This window comes from Nicotiana tabacum, chromosome 7, assembly GCF_000715075.1.
Source record: "Nicotiana tabacum cultivar K326 chromosome 7, ASM71507v2, whole genome shotgun sequence".
NCBI lineage: Eukaryota > Viridiplantae > Streptophyta > Magnoliopsida > Solanales > Solanaceae > Nicotiana > Nicotiana tabacum.
Window position 1 is genome coordinate 24,183,897 of NC_134086.1, and position 16,758 is coordinate 24,200,654.

Genomic DNA, 16,758 nt, shown 5'->3' on the forward strand with positions numbered 1-16,758 from the left:
TTAATCGATAAACTGATCAAATTTAATTTGTGACAATCTGTATTTGATTGGTCGGAATATGAATATTTAAAAGACTTCAAGTGGTCTTCAATTTGATTGCTAGCAGTACCACATCAAACACCTAACATGATCTCATACCTCTTAATTAAATGTGACTTAACAAGCACTATTACTTGACATATTGCACGCTTGAGTCTTGCGATAAAAGTGGTTTTTAAATGGATCTTGTGCTTAAGTCATTAAATGGACTTATTTTGTGCTCAATCCAAATGGAGTGGGATTTTACTTAGGCCATAAAACTAGACGTGAAGAATAAATCTAATTTTATTGAACCATAATTTTAATTTGGACCAATACATTTTGAATGTAAGATGTATCCCTAATTTTGTATGAATTTATTCGAATAACGAATAAATGTTTAATGTGAATGACGATGAATAATATTAGCCTAGCTATAATTTCGAAAATGCTACTACATAATATAGGCTTTTAAACTTTTGTTTGCATTCATTCGATTTCTGTGTGTAGTTTTTCTTGTGTTGGTTTTCCTATTGCTTTGTTATTTTACTATTGTTAATGTTCCCGTCTTCATTATTTTCAATATGACTTCTTCATTATTGTTTTTATTTTTTGAACCTGCTAAGAATTACTTTTTTTTTAGACGGTCTACCGAAAATAACCTTTCTACTTCCACAAGGTAAGGGTAAAGTTTGAGTATACATTAACCTTTCCAAACCCCACATTGTGATAATATATTGGGTATGTTATTATTATTGTTGTTGTAAACTTTTTTTGTATCTGTATTGGTCAAAATCTGACCGTCACGATCGAAACATATTGAAGGCAAGAGGGTGTCGGCCCAAGTAAGGATAAGGGTGACTCGACTATATATAGTAAGGAAGAACCTTCGATGAAAGGGGTTGCTCCCTCCTTTCTCTCCCCCAAGCTCTCTTCTTGCATCCTAGATAGGAAAGAAGTAATCTATAGAAGATGTAAATCTATCTCCCCGTCGATCGATGGGAGACACAATATTGGATTTCAATAAGATCATTTACATTTCTTTTATTTTATATGCGATCCACACTACTAGCTCTTTGATCTGGAATTAATTATGTCTGACTAAAATTTGCCCCTTCATCTTCTTTGATTGATTTGTTCAAAAAAGTTTCGATATTTTTTGAGTCAAACAATTTGGCACCATCTGTGGGGATTTCTTACTCAAATTTCCTAGTCTCTCCCAGATCAAAGACAAGAAATACGATCACCCACCAAAAGAAGCGCGAAGGAAAAACCCAACCCACGCGAGACAAAGGCACAATGCGGTAGGGGGAGGTGAGACGAGCAAAATTACCAAACTTAGAAATCTTCGCCCCATCAACCATCGATATGATAAACGAGACGAATAACATTACCAACCTGTTCTCCTCCATCGAACCATCGGACGGGGGCAAGGAAAGTATCATTCTAATTCACCTTATGCTCTTTGCTCAAGTAGGGACACAAAGGTCGTGCAGGCGAACGAATAAAGAAACACCTCAGTTAAAGGACGAAAAACTACTGCAAAACAACTATAATACTACCCGTCGGTGATACCTCCAAGCCGGAAGGTGAGAGTCAGACAATGAAACTACAATATGTGCACAGAACGAACCTAAGCGAAATAGCAACATTTCACATTCTCCCATGTTGCACCTTCCGTTGCGAGCAATATCAAATAGACTGGATTCTCCCGGAAGATATCTGGCTCTCCAAAAATTGGGACTGACAACGAGTAGTTATTTCGATAAGTTCGAAATAACACCCTAAGGCCAATGGCCTTCGCCAAAAGAAGAGTTCGACCTCGATCAAACGATAAGGGGTTACTATTTCGATAAGTTCGAAATAACACCCTTTAACGCCAAGGGCCTTCGCCAAAAAGAGAAGAGTTCGACCTCGATCGAACGACGACGAGTTCTTATTTCGATAAGTTCGAAATAACACCCTAAGGCTAAGGGCCTTCGTCAACAAGAGGAGTTCGACCTTGATCGAACGACGACGGGTTGTTATTTCGATAAGTTTGAAATAACACCCTAAGGCCAAGGGCCTTCGTCAAAAAGAGAAGAGTTCGACCTCGATCGAACGACGACGAGCTGTAATTTCGATAAGTTTGAAATAACACCCTAAGTCCAACGACCTTCGCCAAAAAGGGAAGAGTTCGACCTCGATCGAACGACGACGGATTACTATTTCGATAAGTTCGAAATAACACCCTAAGGACAGGGGCCTTAGCCTAAAGAAGAGTTCGACCTCGATCGAACGATGATGGGTTACTATTTCGATAAGTTCGAAATAACACCCTAAGGCCAAGAGCCTTTGCCAAAAGAATAGTCCGACCTCGATCGAACGACGACGAGTTGTTATTTCGATAAGTTCAAAATAACACCCTAAGGCCAAGGGCCTTCGCCAACAAGAAGAGTTTGACCTCGATCGAACGACGATAAGTAGTTATTTCAATAAGTTCGAACTAACACCCTAAGGCCAAGGGCCTTCGCTAAAAAGAGAAGAGTTCGACCTCGATCGAACGACGACGAGTTGTTATTTCGATAAGTTTGAAATAACACCCTAAGGCCAAGGGCCTTCGCCAAAAGAAGAGTTCGACCTCGATCGAACGACAATGGGTTACTATTTCGATACGTTTGAAATAACACCCTTTAAGGCCAAGGGTCTTCACCAAAAAGAGAAGAGTTCGACGTCGATCGAACGACGACGAGTTGTTATTTCGATAAGTTCAAAATAACACCCTAGGGCCAAGGGCCTTCGCCAAAAGAAGAGTTCAACCTTGATCGAACGACAAGGGGTTACTATTTCGATAAGTTTGAAATAACACCCTTTAAAGCCAAGGGCCTTCACCAAAAAAAGAAGAGTTCGACCTCGATCGAACGACGACGAGTTTTTATTTCGATAAGTTTGAAATAACACCCTAAGGCCAAGGGCCTTCGCCAACAAGAATAGTTCGACCTCGATCGAACGATGACGGGTTGTTATTTTGATAAGTTCGAAATAACACCCTAAGACCAAGGGTCTTCGCCAAAAAGAGAAGAGTTCGACCTCAATCGAACGACGACGAGCTGTTATTTCAATAAGTTCAAAATAACACCCTAAGGCCAAGGGCCTTCGCCAAAAAAAGAAGAGTTTGACCTCGATCGAATAATGACGGGTTACTATTTTGATAAGTTCGAAATAACACCCTAAGGCCAAGGGCCTTCGCCAAAAGAATAGTTTGACCTCGATCGAACGACGACAAGTTGTTATTTCGATAAGTTCAAAATAACACCCTAATGCTAAGGGCCTTCGCCAACAAGAAGAGTTCGACCTCGATTGAACAATGACTAGTTGTTATTTCGATAAGTTCGAAATAACTCCCTAAGGCCAAGGGCCTTCGCCAAAAAGAGAAGAGTTCGACCTCGATCGAACAACAGCGGGTTGTTATTTCGATAAGTTTGAAATAACACCTTAAGGCCAAGGGCTTTCGCCAAAAAGAGAAGAGTTTGACCTTGATCTAACGACGACAAGTTGTTATTTCGATAAGTTCGAAATAACACCTTAAGGCCAAGGGCCTTCACCAAAATAATAGTTCGGCGTCGATCAAACGATGACGAGTTATTATTTTGATAAGTTCAAAATAACACCCTAAGGCCAAGGGCCTTCGCCAAAAATGAAGAGTTCGACCTCGATCGAACAACGGCGAGTTGTTATTTCGATAAGTTCGAAATAACACCCTAAGGCCAAGGGCCTTTGCCAAAAGAAGAGTTCAAACTCGATCGAACGACGACATATTATTATTATTTTGATAAGTTCGAAATACACCATAAGGCCGAGGACCTTCGCCAAAAAGAGAAGAGTTCGACCTCGATCGAATGACGACGAATTGTTATTTTGATAAGTTCGAAATAACACCCTAAGGACAAGGGCCTTTGCCAAAAAGAGAAGAGTTCAACCTCGATTGAACTAAGACGAGTTGTTATTTCGATAAGTTCGAAATAACACCCTAAGGCCAAGGGCTTTCGCCAAAAAGAGAAGAGTTCGACCTCGATCGAACGACAACGAGTTGTTATTTCAATAAGTTCGAGATAACACCCTGAGGCCAAGGTCCTTTGCCAACAAGAAGAGTTCGACCTTGATCAAACGACGATGGGTTGTTATTTTGATAAGTTCGAAATAACACCCTAAGTCCAAGGGCCTTCGCCAAAAGAAGAGTTCGACCTCGATCGAACGACGACAAATTATTATTTCAATAAGTTTGAAATAACACCCTAAGGCCAAGGGCCTTCGCCAAAATAAGAGTTCGACCTCGATCGAATGACGATAGATTATTATTTTGATAAGTTCAAAATAACACCCTTTAAGGCCAAGGGCCTTCGCCAACAAAAAGAGTTCGACCTCGATCGAATGATGATTAGTCGCTATTTCGACTAGTTCGAAGTAACACCTTTTGAGGCCAGTGGCCATCGCCGAAGAGGAAACCTGAAGTATATCTAAGGCCAAAAGCCGTAATGAGGTATAAAGGGAAAGAAAAACCGGGACTCGCCATATAGGTATCTCTCTCACATTAAAGCCATAAACAGTGAAAATAAAGGCGAAGTACAAGGCAAATAATGAAAAACTCTTCTTTATACAAAGTCATTGCACGGACAATCGCCGCTTAATACAGCCCAAACCAATAATTAAAAAAAAGGAATGAAAAGGAAAGGGGAAAGAAACAACGACAACAGACGACAAACAACTGTAAAAAAACAATTAAAGTAAGAACAAGCAAAGACAACATTCTTCATTCGGCGTCATCGTTGCCATCACCATCACCATCTCCAAGAAGTCCTCCCTCATCATCATCCGCACCCTCATTAGTTTCAGGCGTCGCCGCATCATACCCGCAATTAACGCGAGCCTCTCGCGCTTTCACTCGCGTTCCTTCATATGAAGCCTCAGTCACAGTACCTGCCTCCCACAAACTCTTATATATATCCCACTGGGCTTCGGTGTAAACCCAAAGCTCGTGTATATGGCGGGGAACGACGGTGGATGAAGATTCAATCTGAGCCAACAGTCGCCCATTGTTTGCCTCTAGTGTTGCGACCCGATCTCCCAGAACCGAGGCCTCTTGATCAATCTTGTTGATGCGCTCCTCAAGCCTTGCCTCCATGAGGGTATCTATCGCTCTTTCCAACTCCTATTCGGACTGGAGGATGCAGATGGTGTACTCCAGGGCCGCCACCCTCGCCGAAGCCACGGACCAAGCACTCTCGATGCTCTCTAACCCAGCGACCTTGTTTTCCAGTGTTTCCCTATCCATTCCACGCTCAGCGCCTCAACCTTGATCAGGTTCTGATCCATCTCCGACTGTATTGACCTCAATCTCTCCTGCAGATGTTCGCATTCCATGGTGACTCCCTTGCCCACATTGAGCTCCTCGTCCTTCATTCGAAGTTGCTCCTCAAGCACACTCCTGCTGCATATAGCTTGCATCAACTCCTGGTCATTTTTCTCCAACTCCTCACCAAGAGCCCGACTGCTGGGGTTTACCTTCAGCCGCTCATGCATCTCGTGGCACTTGTTGCGGTAGCGACGATATTTCTCCAACATCTTCAAGAAAATCTTGGCCCGAATGTTGGCCCTACGAATGCTTTCCACTTCCACCATATACGTCTGAAAAATATAAATACGGGTTAGAATGGTATCATCAAGAAAGGCGAGGGAAAAGCGAAAGTAAGCATAAAATACCCTTAAGCCCATAACGGCCACCTCATCCATCAAATCGACATCAGGAACAGACCGAAGGGCCGCATTCTCGGCTTACCAGATCCTCCGTGTCCCTCAAAAGATTGGTATCCGAAGGGATCTCAAGAATACAAGCCGAGCCTCTCGCACGAACCACCCAGTGAGTAAGGCCCTCCTCAAACATCATGACATCATCAGGGTCGAGGTCAAATTCGGATTTGTAATCGTCGACCACTATGCCTTTCCCTCTTTCGGCAGCCGAAGAGGAAGCACAACTAACTGCAGAGGATGAGGGTACATCGGAAACTATAACAGCGGCCCCAGAAGTCTGATTTTCCGCCATGACAGGTTGCTGACTACCGACAATGGCGGGAATCTCTGATTGAGCCAAGGCAACAGCTGATTCCGTCCCTATGGGGGGAGCCACGACAACCCCCTCTCCAGATCCCGTCATAGGAGAGTCGTCTAGATAAATCACTATTGGGGGCGCAGTCTCAAACTCCACTTGCTGTCTCTTTGACGGCCACTCCTCTTCCTGAGTAGACGAAGATTCACCTGTCGGGCGAGCAATACGGGTCGGGACTTCGGCCTGAGAAGTGGCCCTCACAAGAGTAGCCAAGGCTGCCGACTCAACTGAAGTAGCCCTCGACGAAGGTCGGACGATGGGTACCGCGACAAAGTGAGTAGATGAGGCCGGCTGACGAAAAGCTAACGGAGGGGACCTTGCTCTCCGCACTCTCCCTAACATCGACAAACGACACATAGGAGCTAAGTAAAAAGAGAGGAAGAATAGCAAACAAAAACTTCATCTCACCTGTAAAAGGCCTACGTCCAAACCTTTCATAAAAGGTCGACAATATGCGAACCCCCACTGTATGGGGAAGGATGACACTCACCCATTCGCGAATACCTTCGACAGGCGGATGGGGCAATCTCTTAGCTGCAAAGACATGATAAAGTTTAGTACCGTAACAGAAAACGGTCGGGCATCTCACCGACTAAAAATACAAAAACTTACGCGCAAAGTTCCACATCTTAGGGAATCCCGTTGGGTCCGCCACAATGTGCTCAGTCCGCATGTAAAAGTAGTTCTCGTAGAAACGACGGTTAGTCTTGTCGTCCATCTTCACCATCAGACTCTTCGACCCCCGAGGGCGCATATGAATCATCGTACCGCAAATAAGTTGAGGGGTGGAGATGCTAAGCATATGGCTCAAAGTGACCTCACGACCGGCGAGTTCCGCGAACTTAAGCAGCATAAGGAATAACTTGTACAAATACGACGAAAGTTGGGCGAGGCATACCTCGTAAAAACGGCAAAAATCCACCACCAACAAAGGAAGAGGAAGCTTATACCCAATAAGAAAAGGGTAGGCGTAGAACACACAGTACCCGGGGCAGTCGAAGTGAACTATGTCGTTCCCCACCGCCGACTGCATTTCAACGTAATTGGGGATTCCCCACCTTTCTTTAAACTCTGCAATGTCCCTTTCTCTCATAATGGAGTGGATAGGTTCCGGTTCCACCCCGACGCGAGTACTGAAGTGAGTCAACTCTCTCCCAGGGCGAGGCAGGATCTCAACCACCGACGAGACCTCCTCATCTTCCACCACATCTACCCCTTCGGTGGCTTGAGCAGCACTTTCCGTAGCCGGAACTGTGATAGGAAGATCGGTGCGAGAGGAATCACCAGTCATTTTGCCTAGATGAGGTGACAGAAAGACAACAGAAAGAAAGGACGGAGATTTTTAGTTAATTAAGGGTAAACAAAAACTTGGAGGGTCAGAAAGAAGGTACATATGCAAAATTCTCTCGAGTAAAAGGTAAAGAAATGTGTCAATCGAATGATAAACTCCCTCTATTTATAAGAGACACAAATTCCCCGAGCATAAAACCCAAGAGTCGTCAATCGAGTCTGATGGGGCACGAAACATTTTACTTCCCCAGGAACGTATGTCATAATGGCGGTAACCACGAAATAGCGATTTGGTACCAAACGACGTTTCAATTCCGAAACTGCCGCAACGGTCCATGGGTATCGAAAGAACGCCCCCCAAAAAACCCAAGGAATGTAACTAAGGAATGAAATGACAGAGGTAAGATTTCGCTCGAATTCGTAGCAATCATGATCCGTTTGCCGAGCCCGACATGGGACGACCCCGCGGACAGACGGGGGGACTAACTGTATTGGTCAAAATCTGACTGTCACGACCGAAACATATTGAAGGCAAGAAGGCGTCGGCCCAAGCAAGGGATAAGGGTGACTCGACTATATATAGTAAGGAAGAACCTTCGATGAAAGGGGCTGCTCCCTCCTTTCTCTCCTCCAAACTCTCTTCTTGCATCCTAGATAGGAAAGAAGTAATCTATAGAAGATATAAAGCTATCTCCCCATCGATCGATGAGAGACACACTATTGGATTTCAATAAGATCATTTACATTTCTTTTATCTTATATGCGATCCACACTACTAGCTCTTTGATCTGGAATTAATTATGTCTGACTAAGATTTACCCCTTCATCTTCTTTGATTAATTTGTTAAAAAAAGTTTCGATATCTTTTGAGTCAAACAGTATCAAGCATGAAATGCCATTTCAACTTTAGCACAAATGCTGGTGGTTCTTTTTGCAAGGAAAAAGGTTACATAAGGAAAGTAGAAATCTACGTATACTAACAGATCTTTGCACTAATTCGCAGTTGAACATAATTGGATTATGTTTAACCTAACTAATCGTCAATTATTTTACAATCCCTCACTAACAATATTTGCTTGAATTAAAAATTAATCTCCTAATTATCCTCCAGAAATTTTGGCTTCAAATAGAAAAATTCCTGATTTTAACAATCAACAACGAATTCCATTTTCGTATTTCCCAATCATTCAAAAGTCCTGAATTGTTCATTATTTCATTCTATCCCATATTTTATTTTAAAACATTTGACGTTTTTGAAAGTAATATTACCTCTTTTTCTCTAAATTTACTCATATGCATAATTGATGAAGTATTAATTAAGCGAAGCATTTAAAGGAAAGATAATGATAGTTTCAATAAATATTTATATGACTAAGTTACTAAATATTTTATAAGGGGTGTACAAAAAACATTAAAACACATATTACTTATCAAATGGAATACCTATATAATAAACGGGTCGTTACGCGAACTAAATTATATCGGGATTATAATGGGAGAAATTCAAAATTAGCCAGATTTATAAGTGATCATTCAAAAATAGCTACAGTTTCAAAAGTAATCGAAATTTAGTCACTTTTCATATAAAGATAAATCTGAACGAAAACACTGTTCAAAATACGGAAAAAACTCCAGCATAATATACTGGAACTCCAGTATAATATACATGAGTTCTAGTATAATATACTAGTCCAGCATAATATGCTGGAAGTTCATAATAAGTGATCCAATCTCCAGTATATTATGCTGGAACTTCATATACAAGTGCACCGATCTCCAGTATATTATGCTGGAACTTCCCGTGTTGCAGCAAAATAGTGGCTATTTTTCAATGACTTTGCAAATACTGACTATTTTTGAATGACCAATCCGAAAACTGGCTAGCCCATGCTATTTTTACGATTACAATCTCAAGATTAATTTGTACCACATGGAAAGTGGGATAAATAATCCCAACTTTGATGGGATAAGGTGAGATAAAAGGGATATGCTGGATTAAGTTTGGGATTAAAGTTATACCGTGTTTGATTGATAGTATAAATTTATTCTAAGATAAATTTATACCAACCAAATACGGTATAATTTTAATCCCACATCTTATCACACCTTATCCTTCATACCAAACCACCCCTAAGAGGACAATATCTACCTAGTGTCCAACTGAATAGCAACTTGATGCATAAAATATGTCGCGTTCATCCGAGGTCCGAAAATTGTCACATTTTGAAGACAATTTTGCCTGGTGTCCAACATCCATCAAAATTGTTTCTTCAGCTTATTTGGCTTCTAATGTAAATGACAAAAGTTACCCAAACGCGCAAATTTGAACTTGGGATCTCAAAAATTTGAAAATTTTCCAAACATCTCAAATTCCCGCTCATTCTTCACCCATCTCATCTCTGGCCTTTTCCTTAACCAATAACTCAAAATCATTTCCTTTTTTCTTCTCCAAAAACCTTAATAAACACATTCACAAACCCATTTTCCCTTACATTAAAAAAACCAAAAAAGTAAAAAAAGAAATTAAAATGTCGACGACATCATCAGTTCGCCGGCTAAAAGACCGCGGCGGCGCCGGAGTGAAGATCACCGCTCCTTCATCCACCAAAAACCTAACCCCACTTTCCAACAAATCTGGTTCCGTTACGTCCACCGGCGGGGAGAGTCTCCGGCGGTCTGCCGGTAAAGAAAACCCGAGACCCACATCTCGGGTTCGAGCCGCGACGGCGTCGTCTAATCAAAAACCGACGCTTCGTGCCATGCCGAAAATGGACAAGGCAGCATCGTCATCCGCGACGGCGAACGCAGTTGAAGTTGGCGAGCCACGTGCGAGGTGGTCAACGTCGTCGGTGCCGAGAGGTAGGAGTTCTAGTCCATCAGAGTTCTCTAAGACTTTGTCGAAAACATCCAGGGTTTCTAAGGTTTCAGTGAATTCTAGGGTTTTGAATGACAAAGTGAGTGAAAATGGGAATAGGGTTTTGAAAGAAATGGAGAAAAGTGGTGAACTTTATGGAAAATTTGATGTAAAGTCTGACAAAATCAAGAAATCTGAAGTTAAAGTTTCTAAATTTTGTGATACAAAAGAGCTTAGCTCCAGCTCAGTTTCAGTAAAATCAAGTGTGGTTAATCCTAATGTGAAATATCCTGTTTTAGATGAAGTGAAGTTGAAATCTTTGGTCGAAAAGAGTGGGAATATTGTTGAGTCTAATGTGCAAATTCCTGTTTTAGAGGAACTAAAGGTGAAATCTTTGGTTGAAAAGAGTGGTAATATTGTTGAGTCTATTGTGAAAGATTCGAGATTGGTGACCAGATCAAATAGTTATTCTGGAGTTTCGAAAGAGAAATGTGTAAATGAACTAGGAAAGGTTGGCATGAGTGTGAATAAGTACCCAAGTAAGTTGCACGAGAAGCTTGCCTTCTTAGAAGGGAAAGTGAAGAGGATTGCAACGGATATTAAGAGGACTAAGGAGATGTTGGATATGAATAATCCTGATTCATCAAAGTTGATCATTTCAGATATCCAAGAGAAGATATCTGGGATTGAGAAGGCAATGGGTAATGTAGTTGATGGTGATGGAAAAATAGGTTTGCTGAGCTGCAGTAAAAATGAAAATGTGGATGCTGGTGAGAATATATCTGGAGTTGAGAAGGCGAAGCTCGCGTTCCTGGAAGGGAAAGTGAAGAGGATTGCAACGGATATTAAGAGGACTAAGGAGATGTTGGATATGAATAATCCTGATTCATCAAAGTTGATCATTTCAGATATCCAAGAAAAGATATCCGGGATTGAGAAGGCAATGGGTAATGTAGTTGATGGTGATGGAAAAATAGGTTTGCTGAGCTGCAGTAAAAATGAAAATGTGGATGCTGGTGAGAATATATCTGGAGTTGAGAAGGTGATGTGTAATGTAGTTGATGGCGACATCAAAATAGGTTTGCTGAGTGAAAAAAGGGAAGAAAAACTTGAGGATGATGGGAAAAGCTTTGTGAAGGGATTAAATGTAGAGCAATTAGAGGCGAGGTTGTTCCCACACCATAAATTGTTAAGAGAGAGGACATCGTTGAAGACATTAATGGGCTGTACCAAAAGGGAGGAACTTGAATTTGTTGAATCAACTGGTGAAGTGAAGCTTGAGAAGAAATCTATCAGTCCTATTGATGAGAACCCTATTGCTGTGGAGTTCTTGGCTTCTCTTAGTAAGGAGCTATCTAAAGTTACTACTAGGTGTGAGGATTCTTGTTTGCAGATTACCAATGTTCAAGACGTGGATGATGCAGTGACTTTGGAAAAACAAAATTCCTCTTCGAAACTGCTCAAAGGAAAAGATAATGTTGAACATCTTCTGGCAAGTGATGAGAGACTTGAAAGTTTTGATGATCAAGAGAATAAACCAGATATGATCATGGAGGAAGAGCCGGAGGATAGTTGTACATATGAGCTCAATGAGATTGGCCGTAAGACTTCTACTGGAGGGTGGTTTGTCTCTGACGGAGAATCTGTTCTCCTCACGCACGATGACAGTTCTTGCTCCTTCCATGATATCGTGCATTGCGAGGTATTATCTGTCTAGCTTCCCATCTCTCCAAATATCAGGATGTTAAATGAACCCACACATGACTTTTTATAATAATATCTCCTGTTAACACATGAGTCTTAATATGTGGCTTTAATAATGTTCTGATCTGTTAAGTTTTAGATGAAATTTGGAAGGGCTATAGCATCCAAGTTTTTAGTTATATATTCAGCTCCTATGACATGTTTCCTTATAATCATTTGTTATCATTTCAGGAGAAAGCCGAGTATAAACCTCCTGTTGGGGTCTCATCAAATATGTGGAGAGATTGTTGGATAATTCGTGCTCCTGGTGTAGATGGTTCCTCAGGGAGATATGTTGTGGCAGCATCTGCTGGAAATTCCATGGATTCAGGTTTTTGTTCCTGGGACTTCTACACTAGAGATGTGCGAGCCTTTCATGTCGATGATGGATTTAGTACCGCAAGAGCACCCCTTGCTTCATTACCCAATAACCCAATGTATAGGAGAAATACTCTATCATCAATTATGGCACCACAAAATCAGCAATGGTGGTACAAACCTTGTGGACCACTCATCGTATCAGGTGCTAGTTGTCAAAGGATGGTCAGAACTTATGACATTCGCGATGGAGAGCAGATCCTGAAATGGGATTTACAGAGACCAATGTTGGCTATGGATTACTCAAGTCCCTTGCAATGGAGAAGCAGAGGGAAAGTAGTGATAGCTGAGACAGAGGGTCTTTCTTTATGGGATGTCAATTCTATGAGTCCTCAACCACTGCTTTCTGTATCATCCTCTGGTCGCCAAATTTCTGCACTTCATATAAATAATACAGATGCTGAGCTAGGTGGAGGAGTTCGACAGAGGTAAAACTGATTTAGTTCTCCTAATTTTCCCTGGTTATGTCCTGACAATAATTGGAACTCGACAAAATTACTTTATCCTCTTATGCTTTTCTTTCATGAGTTTCTTGCATGCCTTGGACATGCTTCTTCGGGAACATATGCTTAAAATGTCTAAAGCCTTGTTTATACTGAACCTATCGTAATCAAATTTCTCTTGATACAAGTAAACATATCCATCCACCTGTAATATATCTTCAACAGCCATGCCAATTAGGTGCTACCCAAGGCTCTTTGCACTCTTACAATTAGGTGCTACCCAAGACTCTTTGCACTCTTACATAAAAACACAAGGGGATTGAAAAGGTTTTTTTGTATTGCTGATTGGTGGTTGAATAGGGGATGTGAGCTGCCTTCTTGTGTCTATTTAAAAGAATGTAACTCACAAAAAGATCCAAGATATGTATGTATGATGTTGCTAACACTTGATAGTTTCCAAAACTAAGTTAGCCTTTGGCTCTTTACATGGTAGATGAATCATAGATTCTATTAGAATTCAAGGGAAAAATTAGTAAAACAGGTTATTAGCCCAAGGACTAGTAGAAAAAGCTATGAAGTGTCATGTTGCCCTTAATTTCATTCAAGGAGTATACTCTAAGGCCTAAGCTTCAAACTTGAAGGAGCAGTAGTGATATGGAGATTCTTTTATACCAAGCACACGGGTCTGTAGCACTAGTGTACATGATTGGCTCAAAGAAGTTTCTGGATGCTGTTTTCTCAATGTCAAGTACCGTTATATATTCTAAAGAACAGTAACCAAGTTCAAATTTTCAGTTCAGTTAATGCGATATCCTTTTCATCTGTATCAAAAGTTTAAAGCTACATATTTGGATGCAGGGTTAGTTCCTCTGAAGTGGAAGGAAATGATGGCGTGTTTTGCACTACTGATTCCATCAATGTATTAGATTTCCGTCACCCTTCTGGTATAGGTCTAAAAATACCAAAGGTTGGTGCAAATGTTCAATCCCTTTTCTCCCGTGGAGACTCTCTATATCTCGGCTCCACGACTGTGAAATCTGCAGTGAAAAGACAAGTTTCCTCACAGATCCAGCAGTTCTCGTTGCGCAAGCAGAGGCTTTGCAGCAGCTATGTATTGCCAGAATCAAATGCTCACTCTCATTACATGGCTTTAACACAAGTTTGGGGAAACTCAAACTTTGTTATGGGAGTTTGTGGACTTGGGCTATTTGTTTTCGACTCATATAAGGATGATGCATTGCAATCTTCCATTTTGGATCAGAACAATGGGCAGAATCTGAGAGAAACAATTGGACCTGATGATTTGTATTCTCCTTCTTTTGATTACTTATCATGTAGAGTTCTACTTATATCAAGAGATCGACCAGCTATGTGGAGGTATATGTTTTAAGTGTTATATCTTTAGGTATAGTTGCTAAGTTATTTTGTAACTTAATATGTTTAATGCCCTTCTGGTTTGAGGCTTTTGGTGTGATCTTTACTGTAATCCATTTTTCAGTGTGGATGAACTATAGATAGATTTGCCCTTATAGCAATGAGGACATTGCTAACTTATAACTAGTCTTTCATTTTGTTTTATTTTAACTATGGCACCTTAAATGTTAACGTGTAATGCATCAAACTTTTGGATGGAACATGTATATATTACACTTTATATATCTCAATCATTTTAAATTCTCAACATGTTTAAAAGGTCATAACAGAGATTTTAGAAAAAAATGTTCATAACTTGGTGTAGGCATCACTAGATGACTCTCTCTCTCTCTAGACTTTTAACATATTTAATCAAATGGGTGATCATATGATCAGGAGGTTACGAGTTCGAGTTGTGGAAACAACCTCTTGTGGAATTGCAGGGTAATACTACGTATGATAGACCCTTGTGATCTTGCTTTTCCTTGGACCTTGCGCATAGCGGGGGCTTAGTGCATCGGGTTGCCCTTTACTCAAATGGGATAGAAATGACATCAGGTAGCAACTCTAAAGGGCTGCTATTTAGCAATTAGTCTGCGTCCTTAATTTTAGTTTTTCGGTTCAAATTTTCAAGACAAAAATGTCATGCGGTGTCCTGAAATAAAAAATTTTAGTTTAAAGTTTCAGGACAAAATAAATACTGACTAATTCTTAAATAGCATCCTTGAGAATAACTATCGGTGCACTTGCCACTCAAATGGGTGATTATGAGCCAAAGCTTTCTAAAGATTTATAGTTTACTGTAAGGCTGGCATCCAGACCCCATTTGTGGGATTATACTGGTCGTTGTTGTTGTTGTTGTTGTTGTAAGGCTGGCATCCGAGCCCGGTCCCAAATGGGCTTCGTGGGCTGGCCTCAAACGGATCCGGTCTTCGTGGGCCGGGCTTAAACGAACCCGGGCTTCATGGACTTTTGGGTGTAACCAGACCGGGACCGTGTATTAATGGTCCTGGGCTATGTGGATGGGGCCCAAACGGACCTAAATAGGCCTTGACTATTTATTTTAAATTATATATATATACTAGTCCTAGGGTATGCGCTTTGCGCGTGTTCCCTGTATCAATAAGTAAATTATTTTTAAGAAATCACATAAGTAGTATTAAACGATGTGTTTGAGTTGTAAAATAAAAATAAAAATAAAAATTTGTAAATATATGTTGATAAATTAACTCTTTTGGTGTTTTATAGATATAAGAATGATGAGGTTGGCCTATAACTCCTACAAAATTTAATAAGTAACAATATAAGTTCAAAAAATGACTTAATATTGAATTAATATTTTATAACAAATAATTTAATGTATAAAAAATATAGGGGTGTTATAAATATATTATATTATGGATGTTCATTTAGTACTCCGTTGTAAATAAACTTCCTGAAGAAGCTTATCCATATGGGACTCCACCGTAAATATGTTTATCTATTTAAGTACTCTATTGGAAATAAGCTTCCTGAAGAAGCTTATCACTTCGATACCCGATTATGGATAAACATTACCCCCGTGAGAAGATTATCCATACCGGGTATAATAAGCTTATCCTTTCAGTACCCAGTTATGGATAAACATTACATCCGGTAGAAGATTATCCATACCGGGTATAATAAGCTTATCCTTTCAGTACCCAGTTATGGATAAATATTATCCCCGGTAGAAGATTATCCATACCAAGTATAATAAGATTATCCTTTCAGTACCCAGTTATGGATAAACATTACCCCCGGTAGAAGATTATCCATACGAGTATAATAAGCTTATCCTTTCAGTACTCCGTTATGGATAAACAGTAGAAGATTATCCATATCTGGTATAATAGCAGCTTACACATCAGCTTCCTTTCTTCTATAAATAGAAGAGATTTCAGTTCATTATGTACATCACTTTGAATTCGAATAATATATCAGTTTCTCTCTATACTTGTCTTTACTTTACAGTCTTTATTTTATAATACGTTATCAGCACGAGACTCTGCCATCTCGAGCAAATATTTTGAAAGTATCTGAGGTAAGAACTTTCTTTTCCTAATTACTGTCAAATCTTTCTAAACTTGAATTTGTATCCCTGGATATATCGGGCAAAAGCATGTGTCTTGGGTACTTGATGTTGAAATTCATCTTGATGCGATTGGTCTGGCAGACACCATCAAAGACAAAAATCAAGCATCAAACCAAGACCGGGCCAAAACAATGATATTCCTACGCCATCACCTTGATGAAGACCTGAAAATGGAATATTAAATCAGGCATCAAACCAAGATCCAGTCATACTGTGGAATAATTTTAAAGATAGATATGATCACCTGAAGATGGTCGTTCTTCCACAAGCACGATATGATTGAACTCATCTAAAGCTACAAGATTTTAAATCTATCAGTGAGTATAATTCTGCTATGTTCAAAATTATTTCCCAATTGAAGTTA

At 40.3% G+C, this 16,758-nt stretch overlaps 1 protein-coding gene across 1 annotated transcript; it reads left to right on the plus strand.

Moving 5' to 3' along the window:
• Positions 1-9,866: 9,866 nt before the first annotated feature.
• On the plus strand, positions 9,867-14,535 carry LOC107784745 (KIN14B-interacting protein At4g14310). Its single transcript, XM_016605920.2, has 3 exons — positions 9,867-12,006; positions 12,240-12,853; positions 13,727-14,535. Exons 1-3 carry the CDS (start codon positions 9,979-9,981, stop codon positions 14,256-14,258), a joined length of 3,174 nt encoding a protein of 1,057 aa, XP_016461406.2. The 5' UTR covers positions 9,867-9,978; the 3' UTR covers positions 14,259-14,535.
• The last annotated feature ends 2,223 nt before the right edge of the window (positions 14,536-16,758 follow it).